The sequence below is a fragment of the Strix uralensis genome, chromosome 3 (genome assembly GCF_047716275.1).
Source record: "Strix uralensis isolate ZFMK-TIS-50842 chromosome 3, bStrUra1, whole genome shotgun sequence".
NCBI classification, from domain to species: Eukaryota; Metazoa; Chordata; class Aves; order Strigiformes; family Strigidae; genus Strix; species Strix uralensis.
Window position 1 is genome coordinate 125,289,414 of NC_133974.1, and position 22,848 is coordinate 125,312,261.

The 22,848-nt window shown below is 44.4% G+C and overlaps 1 protein-coding gene across 2 annotated transcripts; it reads left to right on the forward strand.

Moving 5' to 3' along the window:
* Positions 1-2,163: 2,163 nt before the first annotated feature.
* UGP2 (UDP-glucose pyrophosphorylase 2) lies at positions 2,164-22,848 on the forward strand. 2 transcript variants are annotated; one of them, XM_074864315.1, is made up of 10 exons: positions 2,164-2,251; positions 8,476-8,603; positions 9,152-9,259; positions 15,791-15,976; positions 17,406-17,539; positions 18,172-18,469; positions 19,570-19,767; positions 19,958-20,200; positions 20,670-20,774; positions 21,742-22,848. In XM_074864315.1, the coding sequence occupies exons 2-10, from the start codon at positions 8,490-8,492 to the stop codon at positions 21,847-21,849; spliced, it is 1,494 nt and encodes a 497-aa protein (XP_074720416.1). In that variant the 5' UTR covers positions 2,164-2,251; positions 8,476-8,489; the 3' UTR covers positions 21,850-22,848. The 2 variants fall into 2 exon arrangements, with proteins under 2 accessions (XP_074720416.1, XP_074720415.1); XM_074864314.1 differs by lacking the exon at positions 2,164-2,251 and adding an exon at positions 2,603-2,883.

Here is a 22,848-nt window from a genome sequence, read left to right on the forward strand (position 1 = left end):
TCAGATGGGTTGATTCTGATTACCTCCATCCTAAGTGATGCAGTGGCCTGACCGACACCATCAGTGCTCAGTCTTGATTTTTAACTTATTTCCATAAAAGTCAGTGAAGGAGGGAAGGTTTTCTCTTGGTTCCACCGCAGAGATAGGTCACTGGAATTAGTTTTATTACCCTGTAATTATCCTGTAAAAGGATGGCTGTAAAAAAGTTGTTCTGGTACTATCTGGAGATTGTTTAGCTTGCATTTTTGGCTTGCAGGTGTTGGATGTGGGATCGTAGAACTGAGCTGTAGGAACAGAGCACTGGGTTTAAATCAAAGCATGTTAACTAACAGTGCAAGGACAGGAGTGGGGCTGCTCTTGCATTTAAGGTAGCAGCAAGCTCCCATCAATGTCTGGAGAGAAGGACCAGGACTTCACTGACGTCCTGGAGTGAGTCCTGGACTTTCCTGCTGGTGGATCTAGGGCAGAAGAGGAGACACTGCACCCGTCTGGTGGTACAAAGAGCAAAGGGATGCTCCCTAGTCAAGTGGATCAGGATATAAAATTCATGGAGCACTTTAGATCTTCGCATTTTAGGTTTTCTTCAAAGCCGAGAGGCAGAAACGGGCAGATCCAGATGGTACCCCAAAATGAACTGACTGCCTTATCCTGGGGGTTGCCTGTTTTTCCCCAGACTCTACAGGGAGTCTCAAGCACTTTGGCTGAGCCTTGGTGCCTGCAGCTGGGAGGCACAAAGCCCACCCTGCCTGTCCCAGGAGAGGCTGCCTGTGACTCCCACCCATCCACCTCTTGAAACTGGGGTTCAGCAGTACCCTGCCAATTCCCATACCCCTCTCCTCGTGGAAGTGGGGCACTGGTTTTGTTTGCAGTTCAACTTGGCGTGGATGTAAGGGGCTGTCCAAATATGCATTAGTTTCCCTATTATTGGTGTAAAGGGTTGCACTCAATGAGTCAATCATGTCTTACCTATGGTTTTATACACAAACATATGTATATGTCCCTATAGAGCTGGTGGGAGGGAAGGACCATCCCTGTCTCCCCAAAACACAGCAAAGCTGGGCCCACGGACCCACGCCACCTCCGAAGGTGGGCTTGGGCCAACACGTTGGTCTGCAGCGGGGCATCGGAGGCATTTCCCTTCCACAGGCGCTGCCGTGGGTCAATGCTCTGGCACGGAGCAGCCGGGCCCTATCGCACCTTGACCCCTGCTGGTAAACCTGCCAATCCCAGCATTTGCCAGATCCAAGTTTTTCTTTCTCGAGTTTAGAGCCAGTATCTGCTCCCAGCCCTTTTGGGCTGCTGTTGGCTTCCACCCCCCAATAAATGTAAAAGGGTGCTGGGAAGTGCTTATGGTGGGAAGAGGCACGGGCTTTTCTGCCATAATCGGGTGTCAGCACCTTAAAGTGGGAGGCCCAGCCACCGCTGGGAAGTGTGCTCAAGCAAAAATGGGGAAAATATTAAACAAATAGGGAAATCACAGCTGAGTTCAGAAGCGATGCTCTGCCCTTGGCACCTCCTCGCTTGCTAAAGATGCTCTGCCAGCGCTTGTACCTCCCCGGCATTACACATTGCAGGGCATCCACCACCGAAAGGCCTTTCGGCCACGGGTGGAGGTGCTTAAACTGACAATAAACTCGGTAAATCAGCAATACCACAGACCCCTTGCACTGAACTTTCTATAATCTCGGCTTCAAGTCCCCTTTTTTCGAAGCTCCCACCCTCGAACCGCAGATGTCGCAACCGAACGGCAATGGCGACTTATTTCCACGCGCCTCCCGTGGGGCTGAAGGCCCTCAGGAGAGCGGCGGGGGGTCACAAACGGCCTTCGGCGGAGAGCTCCCGCGCCACCCCATCCGCTGCAAACTCCCGGGGCGGCTCCCGCCTCCCGGCGCCCCACGCAGCCTCGCAGCACCCCCGGGGCCGGCGCTGTCTGAGGAAGGGGGATGGCGGAGCGCCGGCCCCGGCACCGCCCGCGGGATGGCTGAGGGGGCTGCTCCGCGCAGCGACCCGCCGCGCCGCCACCGCTCCCGTCCGCGGCCCGGCGCATGCGCGCGCGGCGCGCGGCCTTCCCCCGGCGCGGGCGGGCGGGGCCTGGCGCTTCGCCCCGCCCACTTCCGCCGCCGCCGCGAGGGGCCCGCCGGGAAGGCGGCGGGACCCCGCCCCCGCGGGAGGGGGGAGGGCGGAGGGTGTCCGCGCGCCGCCGCCCCGCCCCTCCCCGCCCCCCGCCGCCCGCGGTGCCGGCAGCGACGAGGTGGGTACGGCGGGACCGCCGCCCCCCTCCCCCCCATCTCCTCCTCGGGGCGGCGAGAGGGGGCGGCGGCGGCGGCGGGAAGGCCCCTCGCGGCCCCTCCCGGTCCTCCCGCCGCCTGAGGGAGAGGCGGGGCCGCCCTCGGGCCTAAGGGCCGCGCGGGGCATGCGGAGCCGGGGGCAGCCGTGCCGGCCCGCCCCGGCCCGGCCCGGCCCGGCCCGTCCGGTCCGGGAGTGGGGAGGAGCCGTGCGGCCGAGCCCCGGGGAGGCGGGCGGGCGGCCCAGCCCGGCGGGGAGGGGAGAGGAGGGGAGGGTTGGGGGTGGCGAAACCCGGGGCGCGGCGGGTCCGCCTCTTTCATTGATGAAATTTAAATTCCTCGGGGTTTGCCTCCCGCCCGCCGGCCCGGGAGGAGCTGCTCGGCTGAGGGGCCAGCGCGGCGGGCGGGCTGCTCCCAGCGGGGCCGGGGCCGCCGTCTCTCCCGCCGCCGCGCAGCTGCTCGACCGCCGGCGGTCAGCCCTCCCGGCCTGTCCCCCCCGCAGCCTTTGGGTAAAAAAGACCCAAAACAATTCAGCCTGTATTTATAAGAGCAAAGTATTTATTTTATTAAAGAGCGAAAATGTCGTCTTTTGCGAAAGGTAAGCTGATGCGCTTTGTAATTTTTTTTTTTGACTCTTCAGCAGTGTATACATAGATCTCTGCTTTTTTTTTGTTTTTTCTCTCCTTCCCAGCAGCCCGGTGGAGCGCAGGCAGTGGTAGGTGTAGCAGCCCGGTCGGCAGGCGAGTTGGGATGTGCAAGGGCTTTCTCAAAGTGTTATTTGTTCTTTAGCAGCGGGGCCTCTGCCGGTTCTGCTCGGCTCGGTTCCCTTTCCCTCGGTGGATGCGCGTCTCTCGTGCGGTACAGGCGCAGGGTGAAACCGGCGGGTTGGAGCGGCAGGGCTTCAGTCCCCGGCTGCTGCACAGGCAGGATCTGGAGTATACAGGGGGATCTTGCAAGCGCAAATCTTCCCCTCTCTACTAAGCAGTCTGTTAAAGTTGGGGGAGAAAGAGCGCTGAGGTCGAACATCTTCACTTTCTTTCCTCTGGAGGCTCGAGTGTATTTTGGCATTTTCTGCCCCCGATAGGCTCAGGCGCTCTCCTTTACTCTCCGCATGTGTGAGCGTGCGTGTACGTGGTCTGAGTTTCAGATTCCTTTATTGCGAAACAGGGAACCAGCCCACAAGAGGTCATTTTGGGGAGGAAAAATGACTTTGGTGCATTGCTGTGGCAGTTTTCTTTCCCTCCTTTCCGATGTTTCTAATGGTGTGTGTGCGCTTTTTGTAATGAAATCCGTGCCTGCAGGTTTCCTTGATATAAATCCATACAGGCCTATCGACAAATGTAATGCTGCCTCTAGAAAGAGCACGAGTAGGTCTTTTGCTGTACGGAGTTGGACGTTTGAGGGCCTTCGCAGGCTTTGGGAAATCACTGTGGGTCACTCGTGGATGTCTAGGACCGCACAACACTTGCTGCCTAAATGTGTTAACTGTCTGCAAATGTCCTGTGGCACCTGGGCAAAATGCAGAGAGCTGAAGGGGGGGAAGTGTTAACAGCCACATTGCTCAACCAGCCGCTCTGAAACTTAAGCTAAGCCCCTTCTTGCTGTGAGATACATTACAAAAATACATTCTGAATTGTTCTTTATAAATGGAATTGGCTTATCTCAGCCTACTGCTGAAGGTAGCCATCTTGCAAGTGATTTTTTTTTTTTTTATGAAACTGAAAGCTGGAGAAACCTATGTAAAAATCATAATCAGTTTTTAAAAAACTATCAAAAGACTTGACAATCCTAGAAGCGTTTTACAAAAGTATCCACCATTTAAGTACTCTTTTATCAGGCCAATAGTACTAAAACGTGTTGCCAATGTCAAGTGGTATTTTTAGCATGAGGATCAGCTGCTAGAATGAGAAATCCAGCTGTGTCTGACCGTTACACCTAAACTCTTGGTGCACGCAGCTGGCAAGAATGGCTTCCTAGGTTGCAAACTTCCGAGTTAGCTCAGGCTAACGTGCTCACCTGTTAATGAGAGAGAGCGTGTGTAGGTTTCCCTTCACGTATCCTTCAGTCCAACACATTGGCAGGTTTTGCCCCTAGTAGTAAGAAAAGAAAAATGTTCCTAAAGGCTGAGTGGGTATGTTCCATTTTAAGAAGCCAACGAGGTAATATTTATTAGCATTGCACATTATAGTGTGGGTATTTAAAGAGATTTTTACCCTTGTCAGGAATAAAATTGCCTTGAACTTTCAGTGGGGTTGGTGGAAGTTATGGCATTCACTCTGTACCCTCAGCACAGTGTTCAAGGATAGAGCATTTAAAGTTCAGCTGCATGTTTTAACTTACTGACCACCCTTCTTGATTTTTATGCTAGTAGGCTGGCTCCAAGGAGACCTAAAAAATTTTCTGCTGTAAGTCTTTCTGTATACTTACTTGGATTGCAAAAGTAACCCTCAGCCCAAAAGATTTCCATTTTTTTTCATGAGAGAGGGGACTTCCTGCTTGACTTTGTCCCATGTCTCCCTCCTGTGCTGGGTCCTTGTATACCGAGTACCAAGGCAGTGAAGTTCTCTTCTGACTTAATGAACAAAACTAATCAGTCTTAATGCATTCTCTGCTTTTAATGTCGAATAAGAGGAGGGACAGCAGAAAGGAAATACATGCAAACCCCTGAGTTAAGGGGTGACCGCTATTCTGTTCTTGTGCAGTTTTCCTGAGGACGTCTGTCCCTTATTTTGGTTCTGACACTTGTACGAAGACTTCCTTTTTATTACCTCGATCTGATTTATCACGTTGTGTTTTTTCATATGTCAGTTGTAAAGTTATGTATCATAAACCTGCAAATACTCTGCCATGTGCAGTAGTTCATGCTGTGAGGGCAGGCGGCAGGTTAGCAGTGAGAGCAGAGCACAAAAGCATGCTAGAAATAACAGTGGGGGCAGGAGGGTTTGAGTGAAACTCTCCACGCATCAGATACCACTGCAAACTTTCTCTGCTACTTGAGGAAACACTTTCTATGGAAGACATTAAAATAAGATATCCTGGGTGGACGTTTTTGCAGAGCCCAGTGCTTTCTGAAGCCTCAACTGTTTAGTCATGCTCTTTTGCTCTGTGCTAATTTCCTGCGTGGGCTTGTCCCCCAGGAGTCTTCCACTACCTTATCCCACCCTTTTCTTCCTTCAGATGAGTGTTCACAAATACTGGCCCAATAAAAGTGGGCTTAGGCTGAAATCTGAGGCACTGGTTGCAAAATAGCCTGGAAGAGGCATTTCTTTTTAAAAATAATTCGGGAGTCTATGACTGCATGTACCCTTGTAAACCTTGTCCTGCCGTTATCCAACACCGCTGCCTCTCATCTGAATTTTAGAGGCACAATAACTACGTTTCATTATAGCCTTAGGAAATTTTACTTGCCTGGAGGAAATAATTGCTTTCAGATATGTGGTTGCACTGGCCTTTCTACTTCCTTGTTGCTTGCTAGGGTGCAAGGGGAAATCAACCTTCACCCAGGCTGTTAATTTTAACAGAAGCTCATGTTAAAGGGCTGCAGTTGTCTTTCTGTCTTTCTGCTAGTGGTAGGCCCAGGTGCATAAATACCAGCTTCTCCCCAAAAACTCCAAGGGGCAACAACACAGGAACAACTAGTAGCGTGTGTGTTTGGAGCAGATGCTCTGATGCTGCTGTTGGGGTCTTGCTTTGGGGAGCCTTTAAAGAGTGCTGTAGATCCCAATCCAGTCCAAATCCCAGTGGACATCTCTTAAGATAAATGCTTAAAAGCCTCTGCCTTGCAATGGCACGTTAAAAGCAGAAAAGCTTTGAGTTGCTATTTCTCTTGGCTGCTTAGTTACAGTATTCAAATTCTTACATATGCAGAATAGATACTTTTCCTGCACCAGGCAAACACATGTTTTTATGGACTCCAGCCATGCCCTTCCTCTCTCTTCCCCAAAATAATAATAGTACTAATAGTGCTCTCCCCAAGCAACCGTGCCCTGGCATGTTGAATCTGGATGAGGCCGAGTGGTCGCAGTAGTTGTTAAATGGTCCTTGTAAAGCCTAAATATTCTGCTGCCAATGAAGGGTGCAGCTGACAGCACTAGTAGCTTTGGCGGTCTGAGTTTTGGTAAGAAATGTCCCATCTAGCTGGCTGGTCTGCATGCTTGATGCTTGGTTTGCTTTGCTTCTCTGCGAGGACATTGGTGATCGAATGTGTTTAGCATTTGCTCATGAAGTTGTGGACAATTTATAGTATTATTAAAAAAAAAAAAACAAACCCAAAACAAACTAGGACATTATCACACACTTTCATGATGCCTTTTTCTTTTGATTTGTTTGTGATGTTACTTAAGCTCTAAATGCTTTTATCTGGTAGATACAAGTCTTTTGGCTAATATGGGTGAACAAGATTTTCCTACTTACATGGCAGCCTGGGGAAGTTGCTAGCTGGCTCTGCCTTACTTAGCCTCAGTGTGTTTAACAGCACGAATGATGGTCTCTGAATACTTGACATTTGCAGAGTTTCCTCTGAGATGCGTTGCATCATATTGGGAAGTTCAGATGTTTTACAGGCTGATGAACTGTGAGAAATGACCACTGTTGTTGCTGTAACAGAAGTCATGTATTACAGCATGTTTCAGGGAAGATTACAAACATCTGAAAGTATTTCCCCCCCTGAGCTGTTTCTCTGGAAGTTTAAATATAGTGTTTCAGTATGCATCAACCCAAAATGTGTGAATGAAAAGACAGGACTTGTAGCAGTTCGGTATGAAAGTATTAAGCTGGTATAGACCTCCTCATTTTTCTGTAGGAGGAAGTGCTTCCTAATCAAGAGCTGTCCCGTGTTTTTACATATTTGACCTGGAAAGATAGGCCTAACAGGCTTTCAACTACTACCTGTTTTTACTACTAAATGAAGCATTTGATTAAAAAAAGAACCTATTGTTCATCGCACTGTTCATCTTGACCTGGCGTTTCCCCTGTGTTACACCACACATAGTATGTGCACTGCAGCACTTGTCTGTCTTTTTTTTTTTTTTTTTTCCTCCCCTACCTGCAAAACAGTGCAGTCAGGAAAATGGCTTCTGTGGGCTTCAAAGCAAGGATTAGATACTGTCACTGAGTCTGAGGCTGTGGAATACTTTGCTTAAAAAAATAAAATGAAATCAAAATTGTATTGAAATGAACTGCCTCTGGCTTTCTTAGACATTCTCAATAGAATAGCCTTTTAACGCGTGTTCTAAATAAGTAAACTTTAAATGCGGGCTCCTCTTCCGACAGTATTTTCTGGCAGTATCGCTCTGTTCGCTTGCAAACTTTCCTCCTGTCCCTTTTTGCACTAGTATTCAGAGTGTTTCTAAAATCCAGCTATATTTGGCAATACATCACTCTCTGTGTTAGAGAAGTGATTACTCAAGGGATTTGGCAGAAATTAAATTAACTGAGGTCTTTAGAGAACATACTCAGAATGTCTTTTGAGAACACACACGCTTCAAATACTTTCTGTTGGAAAATAAAGTCATGTTATCTCCCGTTTCTGCGATGTGGACTTTACTGTATAGAACACTCGTGTGTTTACTCTTTTTCACATTTATGGAGCTTATCACTTTCAAAAGCAAAACAAATGCTGAAGTGATAGACTAATTTTCTAGGTTGCTTAGTAACTGAAAAGCATGCTGTAGTGTGAAAATACTCATATGATAAAGTAAGGGAGTATTTACTGGAACAAACTGAAGATCGTGTGGAAGTGTGTCGTATAAATAATTAAAGCATATGTTTTTATTTGGTTGTGTGAACAGAAGGATACCCTTGATCACAATGTTCTACATAAAAGAATTTTTTTAGTGAAAAGCTTTTTCACACTTTTACTTGCTAAAGTATGTTGATGCAGTAGGATGTGAATTCTTTGGCTCTCTAGGAAAAAAGTGTACTGCTATGGATTTTTGGACACTTCTTGAGACGGATCATTGGTCTTTTGGGACTTTTGAAAGAAGGGTGGTTGTTCTGTGGCTCCAATTTAAGGTCTGTTCTCCAAGTTACTAAGAACAAAAACTTTAGATTCCTGCAGTGTTAGCACAGTAATCAAATGAGACTAGATTATGAGTTTATTAATTTTTAAAAGAAAATTGAAGGCTATTTGTAGTCTAAACAAGCTAGTTTTCTTCTTTTGCCTTTAACCCATGTTTTATTTTTATTTAAGATTTCAGCAAAGCAATGTCTCAGGCTGGCACTTCACAGTTTCAGGAAGTCATTCGACAAGAGCTGGAGTATTCAATGAAAGTAGAACTTGATAAGATACTTGCGACTGCACCTTCAAATGAGCTAGAGGTAAGGAGCGTAATGTGTACCCAACTCAGCATGGGAAATCAGATGCAGGAAATTCAGGCAAATATTATGCAGGTAGCCAAATCACAGAATACCACGATCCTTATTTTTAGGACGTGCTCTGATCCTGAATGGAAGAGTAGCCTGGATACAGTGTCAGTAGGAGACTTCTGGTACCATATAAACTGGGTGACATGCTTATCATTAAGTGTTTAATCATCTTTAGTTATTAATGGTTCTGTGTAATCTTTAACAGATTACAGAAGGGGAGGATAAAGCTGTTATCCTAAAGATTGGGCCAAATTCTAGTGGTTATGATTTTGACTAAAGACTTGTCTTTTAGCTGTCCAAGTTGGGTTTGTACCTTGAGTTTTAGGGGAAATGAGCTTTTGATACTTTTTAGAATTTTATTTACATTTTAGCCTGTCTACTTCAGTGCTGATAAAATTACTGTTGTGAATAGATTGTACATCAAGTTAGTAGAAATGCTTCCATGATCAAATAGGTATGCATTAAATACCAGCATTAACTAATGCATATCTTCTTTGTAGCACACTAAAAAGGACCTGGAAGGATTTAAGAAGCTGTTTCATAGATTCCTACAAGAAAAGGGACCATCTGTGGACTGGGGGAAGATTCAGAGACCTCCAGAAGATTCTGTAAGTTACAATGAAGTGACAGTCTATAAGGAACATAAAACTGATAATTGTTACTTGTAGCAAACGATGTAGTCGCCCATAGAATGGATATATCTGCCACGGTTCTGTAAAGTCACGTAGGACAACGCTTTGGGTTCTAACTGAAAAATAATTATTTATTGACATATGCTGTACGTGTTCCTGAACATCAGGTCCTGCTTAACATATGTGTCAAGTTCTTCGGTGGTGTTTTGTTAGCTATCCTTGGAGCAGGGGAACAAAATGGGACGGATGCCATCTTACCATTTGGTACCTTCTCTGGGGTAAACGGTAACTTGTGTGAGAGAGGAAGTCGGTAGAACCCTTGTTGTTCCCGTTTCCCTCCTGCCCGTGAACGAAGGTTGCACGTCTCGGATGAGACTGTTTCCAGCAATCCATTCTGCTAAATAATTTGGAAGGGACATATGGCAAGTGGGCTGGATTGTATAGCTCATTTAGCAACTTCTGCAATCTACAGCAGCTCAGTAAAAGCAAGGAATCTGAAACAAGTAGTTCACTGTGGGGGTTATTTGAGTGTAATTTTCTAATGCCATCTATGTTGTTATAACTTATAACCTGCCACTTGAGCTGCTACTGAAAAAGCACTAAATATTTTTTTCAGCACTGTTTCATACTGAAGTAAATACTTCCTATTAAACCTAACCTCATTTTATTGATTCATCTGTGGCCCTAGGCTGTCTTTTGACTCTTGTGTAACTAACGGTGTAGTTGTGCTACAAATTCTTGCTTTTCCCAGTGTAGTGATCTTGGCATATTGCGGGATTTCTGTGTCTTCACACATTTGTGGTTTCTCTTAGCCTCTCTGTGGTGATTCAATCAAGGCTCTGTTTCCAACTGAAAGGCAGGCTGTCCGGTTACTTCCAGAACAGATGCAGTGCCGCTCTCTAAAGCGTTGAAGAATGATGCTGTTTTAGAGCAAGTCTAGGGTTTTTTCCAAGGTTGAGTGTTTTCTTTTAGCTTCAAAAACATGTGATGTCTCTCTCTTCTGTACTGTAACACTGAATGAAGTGTTGCTTTGGGGAGAAAAATCCGCCTTCAGTAAAGAGGCCAAGGTGAGAAATTGGAGTTCTAGATAACATGACTTACAAGGAAGGCTCAAGAAAAGGGGGTTACTTTTAGTCTAGAGGTGGGTGAGACTCTGGGGAATGATAAGTCTTTTAAATATGTAAAAAGGTAGTTGCAACAATGAAAGGAATAAACTGTTCCCTGGGTCAAGATAAAGCCTGGGATTAAATTACAGCAATTTGATGCAAGTGAATGGGCTGCTTTGTGAAAAGGGAGAGCTACTGCCTATTTTTAAAGTTTTGCACACCTTCAGTGGAAAAACTGTTTAAGTTCTGTAAAGGACTGAAAATCACCATGTAGGACATTGAGAGCAAATGTCAAACAGGAGGGTTATGATAAGACACTGAAATAGACTGATGGGACATGCTCAGGCAGGAGAAGCTGTTTAAAAAAACTTAGGCAAAGGTCTAACTTAAGGTCACTAAGGGCTGAAAGAAAGGCAGGATTAGAAAGAATATCTCTCTTCTTCCTTATGGCCTGTACCAGCTCATTCTCAGATGTGTCCATGTGTGTCTAATGTGTTTGTGTATCAACTTTTGACAAGAGAGAGAGAAAGGTAAGAGTCCTGCAAAATTAGGTCACTGTGGGTCAGGTGAGATGCATGCATGATCTCAAAGGAAATTTTGCTTCCTAGCATGAACTCCAAATCATCATACTTGGTAAATGTCACAGAAGAAAGCTAAGGAAAAATACCTGCAAACAAACTTTCTTCCATGCTGCCTTCACTTCATACTAAATACCTCTTTCTTTAGGATTACTTGGGTGATACTTAGACTTCCTGATCTGACAGGAGGTGGGTTGAGCGCTCTCAAAAACTGAGCAAATTTAACTTTCTTGACTTTCTTTTTTTCTTTCTTTTTTTGCTGACCATAAGAGCCCCATCTCCCTACCCTCCTCAAACGCTGCTTGTATTTATCCTGCCTCCACCTCCTTTTTAGTGTGTCGATCATGTAGGGGACATACTGTGGAAAGTGAAATGTATCTTACATGAAACCCTTTCCAAGTGACCTGAAGTGTAACTTCCCCCAAATAATTCTTTGCTGAGGGGTATGACTTGTGGAATTATTAGATAAAAGTTGATTTCTTAAGGACCATCATTCAAGAATTATTAGCCTAATTAATACAGGTAAGAACAGTATGAGCTTTTAGAAGGGGTGAAAAGTGATCGTTTTAGAAGGGCTTTAGAATAAAGACTGCAGTGCTTAGTTCTTTGGGACAAGTATCTATTTGTGGATATATGCAGATTTTCTCTGAGGGCTTCAGTTCCAGTGGAGTTTTCTTTTCCTAGCTATAAAACCTCACAGTGTACTCTCCTCCTGGTCTTATTAGAACAGCACAGAGATTGGTACACATAAGGCTCATTTGGAAAGTTGGTTGGTAATCTTGCCAATGATTTGTAATTGCCTGTATGGATGACCTTGTTTTATGAGGTGGTGGTGATGGTGGTGGAGTGCTTGGCTGCTTTTGAGAATCTCGCACTACAAGTATCACAGCCTGGAAAGCAACAACTTACTCTCCCCAGTGTGGATTTATTTGTCTGTGATGGTTTTGGAGAATTGGTTTGCTGCTTGATCAGTCCAAAGCACTGAGAATTCTGGCAAGTGTCATCTTCAGCTGATACCTAGTGGAACTCAAAGTATCTGTTTAGGTATATATGTACATGTGTGTGTATACATACAGACATACATGTGTATACATCTATAAAATAAAAGCACCCAAAAAATGTGCCTAAGTGTGGGGTTGGGGGTTTATTTTGTTTATTTTTAACAGCTTAAAGTTCACGAATAGTTTATTGCATTTATAGGCTTTGTCTTTTAATTTTCTATTTTACATAAGCAACTTTTGATTTTCAGATGAGGTCAGAAAGGTGTTTCAGGCTTTTGCCCAATGCCATGGGTCTGTGCTATGCAGGAGCAGAATTTCTGATCAGACTTCCATGGGTCATCTAATGTGTTATCCATTGTGCTTGTTCTTTGACTGTAACTTTCTGTTTTTTCCTGAAGCATCTATTGACAAGTGAAGGCTCCTGTCAGTAAATTGAAACAGAAATGATTGTCTCGTCATATTCCTCCATTTTTCTCTGCAATCGGAGATTTCATCCCTGACCTCTGTGTTTTCAGTGTAACAACTAATACTGATGGGCAAGCAACTTCTAAGATTCAGACAATGGTAACAGAAGATTGAACCCATTTCACACTATATTGGTAAACCTCTGACTTGTTTTTTCCTTCCAGAGGCTTTGCTTCCACATGTCCAAAGGCTTATAGTGAGAGCTAGCATAGTTAGGGCCCATTAGTGCCTTCAGAGAAGAAAGTATACTTAGCGTGGTGGTTAACAAGGAGAGGAGGTAAAGAATGTGGACATGGCAAGTGTAATTTAATCCTGTTGTAGATTGTAGTGATCTGTTTGTTTGAATTGGAAGCAATAGCAAAGTCCTGCTGGGAGGCCTCTGAGAGAACTGCAGTGATCAAGTTAACCTCAGAATAGCGATGCAAAACCTCATCTAGCATGTAAAGAGAGCATCCGAAGCAATGTGAGTGTGAAAGGACCTTGTCTATTAGAGGCTTTTTTTTTCCCCCAGTGGTCAGATTCTTGTCTGCAGCTGATTGTCATCTCAATGAACTGTATCATGAAGGCAAAGGAAGAATGTCATGCTTTTACTCCAAAGCAAAACGTCTTCCTAATCTTCAACTCTGGAAACAGGTTTTAATGGTTCGCTTGGTTCTATCTCTAAAACTGTCCCTTGGTGCCGAGTAAATACTTCCTTGTTTTTCGTAACTACATATTGACTAATATGGGTGTATTCCTTTCCTGTCTACCCACGATGACAGCCCTGATGCTCATTTCGTCTGTCTCTGACAAACTCTTGCAAACCTCCTTGCAGTAGGAGTATGCTTCTGAAATCTGTTAGTCAAACTCCCGATGTTGCCTCATGCAAACTGTTCTCAAAATTGCTTCTGCGACATTGTCTGCAAAACCAAAAGAAGCTGGATATGTCATCTTAGGACAGTCCCAAACCAGTTTTGAGACATATCTCAAATGAGTAACACTGTAGTCATGCATCTGTAAGCCATGTCATTCCTGCCCCTTTTTGTTCTTGAAGTATTTTCCCATCAGCGCTTACTTGTCAAGTCCACTGTTCCTTAGAGCAAGAATTGATTTGTATTACTGTGGAGTGCTTCTCATGCTTGGGTGTACGCTCACAGGTGATGAGGTGGTTCTGCGTGTTAGTGCCTACGCGTGACTGGAACTGCGAGGTGACACCACTGGCATCCAGCAGTCCTGATGCTGCAACCATCCTGCTTGAATCCGAGTTCCTGACATTTGTTATTCTCTGAATTAAAGACCCTTCAAGATCCAGGGCTTCATTGTCACTTCCAATGCCTGTGCCAGAACAAACTGAAATTTTTAGCGAGGCTGAGTTATAAATTTTGTGTTGTAGCTAATGCAACATCCAGTGAACTAAATCCCTGAGTGGAGGGCCTGGGTGGAACTGTTCACTTCATCAGGATTGTAGTCTGCGCTTCCTGCATAAGCTAGTTTCAGGTATGATGGTGAAGGCATGAAAGGGTAGTTGGCACTTCAGCAAAAGCAAATTATTTTGAGGCAGTCCAGCCCTGAACTGAGTGACAGACTTTCTTCTTTATGGAGAACTATATTGTGAGTGATGCAAGAAGAACCTAGTGAGACTTGAAAGTTGAAATAATTTTTTTGGCTGTTCAGATGGTGCCTGAACTTGTGTCCCAGCCAGCTAAAGCTCAAACCTAAATGTTTTAAATCCATTCGCGGTCTAATACAGGGTGGTATCAATCTTAAGAGTGGATGGGAAGTAGTAAATCTCTGAGCGTAGATCCTGCTGGTAGTGAAACGTTCATTAAGCTTTCTGATGTACCTTCAGTACATTAAAATAGTGTTTATCATCTCCTTCGTTAATGAGAAGAAGAGTTGTTTTTCAGGTGTCTACCCAGCCTGAACACAGTCTCTGTTGTCAACAAAACACAGCAAGATTCTGCTTTTTTGTGCATTTCTGTTCCTGAAAAGTTCTAGGAACTTTGGAAAGAAGTCCGTGTATGTCCTCTGTGAAATGGCAGTGACTGTGTTACTGCTGCTGCCTGAGCCATTGTAACTCCATGTGGAGTGATCTTATCTTTAAATATATACCATAAGCTTTCTAGATCCTGCGTAAGGCAGAATTTCCCTAATGTGAGGGATCTGCTCTAATCTGCTGCCTGTGGCGTACTGGAATGCTGGAATTGCGCAAACTCTCTGCTCTGCCCCCGCACATCCGAGTAAGAAATACGACTCTTGTTCCAGTGCAATATGAATTTCCATTTGAACCCCAGCCTGACTTGCCCAAAGCAAACACAGTTCTGAAAGCTACTCTGTATGTATTTGTTTTCGGAAATTAGCTGTGGATCTTATCAGAACTAAAATAATTTTCTTGCTGCTAGAATACACACAGCACTCAAACACCAAGGGTTTTCTTCAAAAGAAAATCTCTAGAAGGGCAGGCTAAAGGATAATTGTATTGATTTTGCTCTAACAGTTTTGGCATGATGCTTGTAGTTTCATTGTTACCTTTGTTTCCTTGACTTTTAGGTGCTTTGGATTAGGGGATAAGCATTGCCTAATACAAGGCATACTGTCATTACAAGCCTGGTTCTGCTCTCCATCACTAGCCCCAAATGTAGCCCATGCTCTGTTTTTAAACCTGTAGGATACAGCTGTCAGCAAGGTAGAACATGAGCTGGATGGACATCCCGCAATCAGCAGGCTAAGAACTAGGAACTTTCTTCCACATTGTAGCACACTATCAGGAGAGACAAATTGTGATTATATTGCACTAGCAGTCGGAATAAAAATTGGTTTAGATGGAGTTAAAGAACCGACCTTTTATAAGAATGTTGCCTCTGACAACCTCAAAGTATCAAAAAAAATCTGCCAGTTTAAGCTGCTCGGGGAAGAAAAGTTTTGTGTTCTTAAGTAGTGACCTGACTGAAGCGGGTCATCTCACTTGGGAAGTGAGTCAGATGGCTCACAAGAAGACTCCGTTTCCAGCAGGACAAGAGAAGGGTTGTGTTAAGTGGCATAACTGGCCTGACTCCTTCCCTGCCCCTCCTCACCATCAGGTCAGTTCCCTTCGCTGGAAGAGCAGACAGAGACATCTTTTCATCTGGATGAAGCTGACTGTGCCTGGTGTCACAAAGTCTATACAACTTCTCAAGAGAAGAGGTTATTGTAGTAACAAATTGGGTTGTTTGTATTGTAACAAATCAGATTATTGTAGGCTCGTTTTGCAAATGTTTTTTAGTGTCATAAATTGTATAAATAAATGTGGGTATTGTTGCCACGTTAAGTTTTGAAGGTTTTTAGGAGAAAGCAATTTCCTTCCGAATATCTGACTGCCGAGTTTGTTTGTTTTTACAGATCCAGCCCTATGAGAAGATAAAGGCCCGAGGACTGCCCGATAACATTGCTTCTGTCTTGAACAAGCTGGTGGTTGTGAAACTCAATGGCGGCTTGGGCACAAGTATGGGTTGTAAAGGCCCCAAAAGTCTTATTGGGGTGCGGAACGAGAACACCTTCTTGGATCTGACAGTTCAGCAGATTGAGGTAACTTCTGATGGGCTTTTCTTTCTACGTCGGAGATAGCGAGACACGCTGAGCTGCTCCTGTGTGACACTTTGAGAGATCTCAATGGAGGCTTGCCAAAAGGAGGAGGGGAGGGAAGTGAGGTCTGGTCACAGTGCTGGTGGTGAAGTGGAGAATTGCTTTGGAAAGAATGGGCGTGAGAGGGACGGAGCACTCGGTGATGGAACTCTGTCCGCTCCACGCGTTAGCACAAGTGTAATTCTGCCCATGCACGCCAGCCCAGACAGTGGTGGCTGTGTCCAGAAACACAAGCAATCAAAGCATAGAGCTGGCGTGGCATGGCTAACTCCTGGGCTTGTTTCCGACTCCTCCAGGTGCAAGTTTAAGTTTAGCTTTTTAAAAGCTTTTTTATGTGCAGAGCTCTTCACAGCAGCTCCAAGTTCCTTGTCAAATTAAAACTCTCATGCTGGAAGTGATTGCTGGCATTTTCCTCTGAAGAAAGAAAAGTAAAAGAAAATAACAGCTGTTGGTGTTGAGAGAGGACACTTCAGCTTATGGTTTTAATGCAGAATATTCCTCTTGCAGCAGATAATTAAGATAGTCATTAGAGCAGGGAATTGGGCGTGCCTGTTCCATAGTTTCTGGAGCTCCAACAGTTTTTGCCTCAGTGTGGCGTTTGTTTGGAGCGACCCTCCCGTGTACGGTTAGAGGGTTCTAAACCAGACTTACATTTATATCCAGCTAATGCAGTCCTAATCCTTTGGTGTTGCCAGCACTTTCTCAAAAGGGTCGTTGTGGAAGTCTCCGACGCCACCGGAGGGCAATCTGATACACAAAGCTTTGAACTCACTGAAGTATCTTTTTTTTCTGCACGCTCTTTGATGGAACGTTGTCATGTTGTTTGATTTTTTTGCCTTTGCTGTGCTGTCCACACGGAAATGCTGGTGTATTTCAGCTCCACTTTTACAGATGCCCAAATAATTAACATTGTGACATTTCATTATGTACTCTTGATACTATAGTCCATCTCATAGCACGCCAAAAAGGCTCCAAAGTGCTTACTGTGCAGAGAAGGTTTTGAAACCTTACCCTGACAGACTTCAGTAATTTGTGGAAAAACGTGCTTTTTGTAATCAACAATAGCCTAAAATTTAAAATAACTGTTTTGTGCTGTTGTGCTTTTCAAATTTTGAATCTCATTTTTTAAAACAAAAAATTTAAAAATAAAGATTAATTATATATTAATTAATGTGGGCCTAATCTTACAAGGATTTGTTTTCCTTTACCCGATTTATTACCCATTCTGTTGGCATAAGCACCTCTGTCTTTTATCTCATGCATTTATTATTTCCAGTCTGTTTTATCGAATAGTTTATTTCTCTCAAAATCTTAGGTGTCAAGGTTAAAGCTAGTAATACATGCTGAATTTACCATTTCTTTCCCATCTTAGCATTTAAACAAATCCTACAACACCGATGTTCCTCTTGTTCTCATGAATTCCTTCAACACCGATGATGACACCAAGAAAATCTTGCAGAAGTACAGTCACAGCCGTGTGAAGATATATACTTTTAATCAAAGCAGGTATCAAAAAACTTCTCCACTTGGGATGAAAGGAAAAACTAGCTTGCATTTCTCCATATTGCAAATGGTGTGGGGTTTTAGTTTGAGATGCTGTGGTAGCAACAGTGTCTTCTGTACCCCGTCAGTCTCTATTTTGGGCCTCTCTGAAAGACTGAAACGTCAGGGTGTTAAGCAGAGTCAAAGGCAATGTGTTGAAATTAGGGAGAGGGGTGTGTGGGGGACGCAGTCTCTAAGAAATGTGTGAATAATGGTGTACTGGCTGCTTGATTCCTGAATTTGCTTTTGGGATACCTGGGCTCTGGAGGGAGACAGAACATGGCTTCCTTATCAAGAACAGACCCACAGCGGCTGAAGATGTCCGAACCTGTCTGTTGGAGGAGAGCTGTTTTACAGCACGGTCGGAGAACTGTGGCTTTCGGTCCTTGAGTGAGGATTGCATTCTGCAGCTTCTCCGTGAGAGCTTGGTATTTGCAGGGCTCTTTCAGTGCAGAGTTCTTCCACTAACCTAGAAAGCCCGTTTTCAAAAGCCGTATGAAACAGCCCACGTAGTCGCACCTTTATGATTGTATTTTGTTTTAATTTCTGCTAGTCTGATGTTGGCGAGAACTTAACAAAACCCACTGTCTTCCCAGGTATCCTAGAATTAACAAGGAAACTCTGCTGCCAATAGCCAAGGGTGTGTCTTGCTCAGGAGAGAATACGGAGTGCTGGTACCCCCCGGGCCATGGAGATATCTACGCCAGCTTCTATAACTCCGGTCTGCTGGATAACCTGATCGGAGAGGGGAAGGAATATATTTTTGTATCCAATATAGATAACTTGGGTGCCACTGTGGACCTTTACATTCTTAACCATCTTATGAACCCACCCAATGGAAAACGCTGTGAATTTGTCATGGAAGTAACAAACAAAACCAGGGCAGATGTGAAGGTAAACGGGGGATGGTTGTGCGAGTCTGTCTGAACGCTGCCTGGCACGCTGATGAGAATCTCAGCCTCTCGTCTCTTCTATATGCATGAATTCAGACATACATTAAATCTTCTTATAGCTATTTTAGGCACCATTTAACACATCAGCTGTGATCTAATTTGAGATGCACAAAATCAGCAAGTTTATGAAGTTCTAATTCATGGAACAAATGGGATCTAGGTTCTGGGCAACAGCAGACAAGGACAGCCTGGACTTGACTGATCACTGAAAAAAAACCCAAGTGGTTTCTGCAGGGTGCAGGTCACAACCTCCATACCTTCTCCAAACTATCACTTACACGGGGGAGAAGTTGGTGGACAGTAAAAGTAGGGCTGTGAGGGGTGGGACACAGCAGTTGTATCTCTACTGACTGAGAACTGCTGACCCAGCTGACAAGGTGTGCAGGGCACAGCTCTGCATGCTGTGGCTGCCAGCTCCTAGTTAGCTCCTGCCCCAACTGCTCGACTTTGTACAAAGTCCAGGTTTAACAACTTGTCAGGTCTTTATGGCATATATATGAAATACTTCTAGCATGCAGTAATTTGTCCTGTAACTGCACTTTGCCTCTGTTCATTTAAATGTGAGGATGGGGAGGAAACATGATTTTCTCTGTATTTATTAGTAAGAAAGCTCTGACATAGTCCTATAAAAACACAGAAATGCACTGCAAGAACACAGTTCAGGTTACTGAAGCACCACTTGTTTTTCCCGTGAGTGCCACAAATACAGAACTATGAGATTCAATTTTGATTTTGCTCTGTAACCTATTAAAGTACCGCTGAAAGTGTTTTTTGACAACAGCAGCACTTGCAAAAGATTCTCAACAACTTTCATTAAAAGAATTAACTGTCTTGGAGTGTTGAAAGAGGATCATTTAACAGTTCTGACTGCACTTTAAATATGCTCTATAATTAGTAACATGGTAGCTGAACACAAGCAGCGTGTTTTCACTGAGGTTCAACTTTAAATGCCAACAAAAGAGTGCATCTGTTTGGGGTGAGGGGGGCATTTCTCTGGCTTCTCATGAAGAGGACTTAAAACTTCTTCTTTGACCCTTGCAGGGTGGCACGCTTACACAGTACGAAAACAAGCTGAGGCTGGTGGAGATAGCTCAGGTCCCAAAAGCACACGTGGATGAATTCAAGTCCGTGTCAAAATTCAAAATATTCAATACCAACAATTTGTGGATCGCTCTGTCTGCGATTAAAAGGCTGCAAGAGAAAAATGCCATTGACATGGAGATCATTGTTAACCCAAAGGTAATCAGCTAGGAAGATTTTAAAGGAAATGGACTCAAAAGAACTGTTTGTTTCTAGGTAACTAAACAGGGACTGCTGCCTTCAGCAAGGAGCCAGTCTGTCGGTAACTGCAGAGCTCTGAATTAACACTCCTCTCTAGTTCTGAGTGCCGTTACCCACCGCTTGTGTTTACGTGAGTTTTCTCTTCCAGACTCTAGATGGAGGCTTGAATATTATCCAGTTGGAGACTGCAGTTGGTGCTGCTATTAAGAGTTTTGAGAACTCTCTGGGGATAAACGTACCTCGTAGTCGTTTTCTGCCTGTTAAGACCACGTCAGATCTCTTGCTTGTGATGTCTAATTTGTATAGCCTTAATGCTGGATCTCTAACGATGAGTGAGAAGCGTGAATTTCCAACAGTGCCTCTTGTCAAACTGGGGAGTTCTTTCACAAAGGTAAACTCCTATAATTATACTCTGGTTTTATCTCTTTGAATAAAAATTAACAGTCCATAGCAATAAACAAGTTGAAAGTAGCAATAAATGAGGTTCACTTTATCTGCCTCTGCCCATCTGGGCATTCTCTTTTGCTCTTTGTTAGGGTAATACAAACTACTTAACGTGTGCATGATGCCCTATGTCCTGCTGTCGGGTGCTCCTTTACCCTGTCAGTGGAGGGAACGGAAGGTGAATTGGGTGGGCTCTCCAGAGCTTGCTGAACTGTGGTGAGATGCTGCCCTTGCCATTTCTCATAGTTATTGCTGACAGAAATGACAATACTGCCTCGCTTTCAAAGTAGCAATTCATATATTTGTCTGATGTAGATTCCAGAACGATCCCTGAAAGGAGTTCTCGGGAAGCTCCCACACCTGTCTTAATCCACAGATGGATTTAAACTGTCTCTATTCTTCCCTCTCTCCAAAAGGTTCAAGATTACCTGCGGAGGTTTGAAAGTATTCCAGACATGCTGGAGCTGGATCATCTCACGGTTTCAGGTGATGTTACATTTGGGAAGAATGTTTCATTAAAGGTGAGTGTGTTTATGCTCCTGGATAAACGTGACTGATCTCTGCTCCTCAGTACCTGATCCTGTCTAAGTCAGTGCCTTTATGCCCAGTCTGTGGAAGCTCTCCTAGGAATTGAAGTAATTTAATTATTTTAATAATTAAATAATTCATGGCCTGAGGGCTGCAGAGGCCCAGCCTGAACAGTGACCCTTAGAAAGGAGCGTTACTTGCTAGAGCAGCTTTTCTGTATAGTGCCAGGGGAGCTGAGGTTTATCTGTGAACTTTGAAACCACCACAGACCTCATGGCTCAGTGTTCGGAGCAACGTCTTTGTCCTTTAGCTCTACAAGGCACATCCCACCTCATCTCTGGAGCTGGCTCAACAGCCACAGGCTCCTTCTCATCACTCTGGGGTTCTTGATCTATTAGTAAACAATGGAGCTGCGCAATTAATTTCTCTCTGAAGTTCTTCCTTGGGATCTGGCCAATCCTTGTGGACCATTGTCACGGTCCTGTAACAGTCCAGGGCAGTTCAGCTGCTGACACAACCAGCACTGGAACCAGCTTGGGCTGTTATCAGACTGCATGCTCGTGCATGTATAGCTGTGCCTTACAACTGCAGTGGTGAGCTGTGCCACAACACACTGATGGGGGGAACATTTTTCCACCTAAAAGCAAGCAGACACGGTAAAGGTGCTTACAGCAAGTGTGTATCTTCAGAGACGGCATCAGCCCTGCTTGTAAGCTGATCATATCTAGTGTGCTGGTAATTACAGTGTTTCCAGTGTTGCTTGTTTGAAATCTTTGTTGTGGGGGGAAGAAAAAAATGTGTGCAGGAACAATACACCTAAATGCATCCAGGAGCCAGCTGTGTTCCAGCTGACACCTAACCAGTCCCCCAGACACCACTACTCTCGCTCGTTCCAACTCAACAGGTAATATAAGAGTTCATCAAGCTTCTAATTGCTTGTTCTCTCTTCTGTAAATCCAGGGAACAGTTATCATCATTGCAAACCATGGTGACAGAATTGACATCCCAGCTGGAGCTCTACTAGAGAACAAAATCGTCTCTGGCAACCTTCGGATCCTGGACCACTGAGCCAGGGAAAGGGCACGGTCGGTTCTGTAGGCTGCTGTGCTAAACCAGCCTCGTGATGGGAGAACCTTTTAAGCATTAGAAATATAAGTACACAGAGGGCCTATGCTTTGTCATCTTCACAGTACCCTGCAGTATTAATTTAAAATTAATTTCTCTTGCTTATCTTTTTAAGCAGACACATAGCGCAATGGATGTGCGTAAGTAATGCTTCAGTCCTTAAAGAGATTCTGTAACTCAGTTAATATAACCTTGAAGTGCAATACTGTTTGTCTTGCGGTAAGATGGACAGATCTTCTTTGATAAGAAGTTAAGAGGCTTGCCTCTAACATTTAGTAGTTTTGAATTGCTTGTAACTGCAGAAATAAAGCTGTGAAGCAATACATGTGGGACAACATGGTTAGCTACTCATGTGACTTTTTATGAAGTGCAGGCACAGTTGAAAACCAAAAGTTTCACTACTGCTAAATGGGCTGTTAAAACCCTGTATTTCATGTGCTCACAAACATCCCAACCTCTAGCCCTCTTTAAGCCCCCAGGTGACAAGCGGGATGTCCCGTCCCCGTTGTACGGCGAGAGACTGGGGTAAGGCTGTCAATACCTCCATTTCTGTATTGTGAGAGCGGGAAGCGCTGGTGTTCCAAACTCACCCAAAGAATCGAATACTTGAGAAAAATGCCTCAGTATCCACGTGTGGTGTTTGCTTTTTCACATCCCATTTAAGACTGGATCTCCTGTTAATATCTTAATCCTCGATCTGCCCTCTTTCTTCAAGCAATGGATCACGTTGACTACACCCATGTTCATATTGTCACAGCCATGTATGTTAATTTATCTTCTCTTGAGTGAGTCATTTCTAAATTTGTACAGGAATTGAACTCCCTGTCCTGATCACTATTGATTTCTTAATGTTTCTCTTGTATTTACATGCAGACAACTTTATTTTATAAGCTTAGTATAACACTGGTATGTATCATTAAAGAAGTTGGTCTTTAAAAACAA

Coding starts and splice junctions, on each gene's coding strand:
- UGP2 (XM_074864314.1), top strand. Junction 17,540..18,171: donor TATACTTTTAATCAAAGCAG/GTATCAAAAAAC, acceptor CTGTCTTCCCAG/GTATCCTAGAATTAACAAGG. Junction 18,470..19,569: donor AAACCAGGGCAGATGTGAAG/GTAAACGGGGGA, acceptor TGACCCTTGCAG/GGTGGCACGCTTACACAGTA.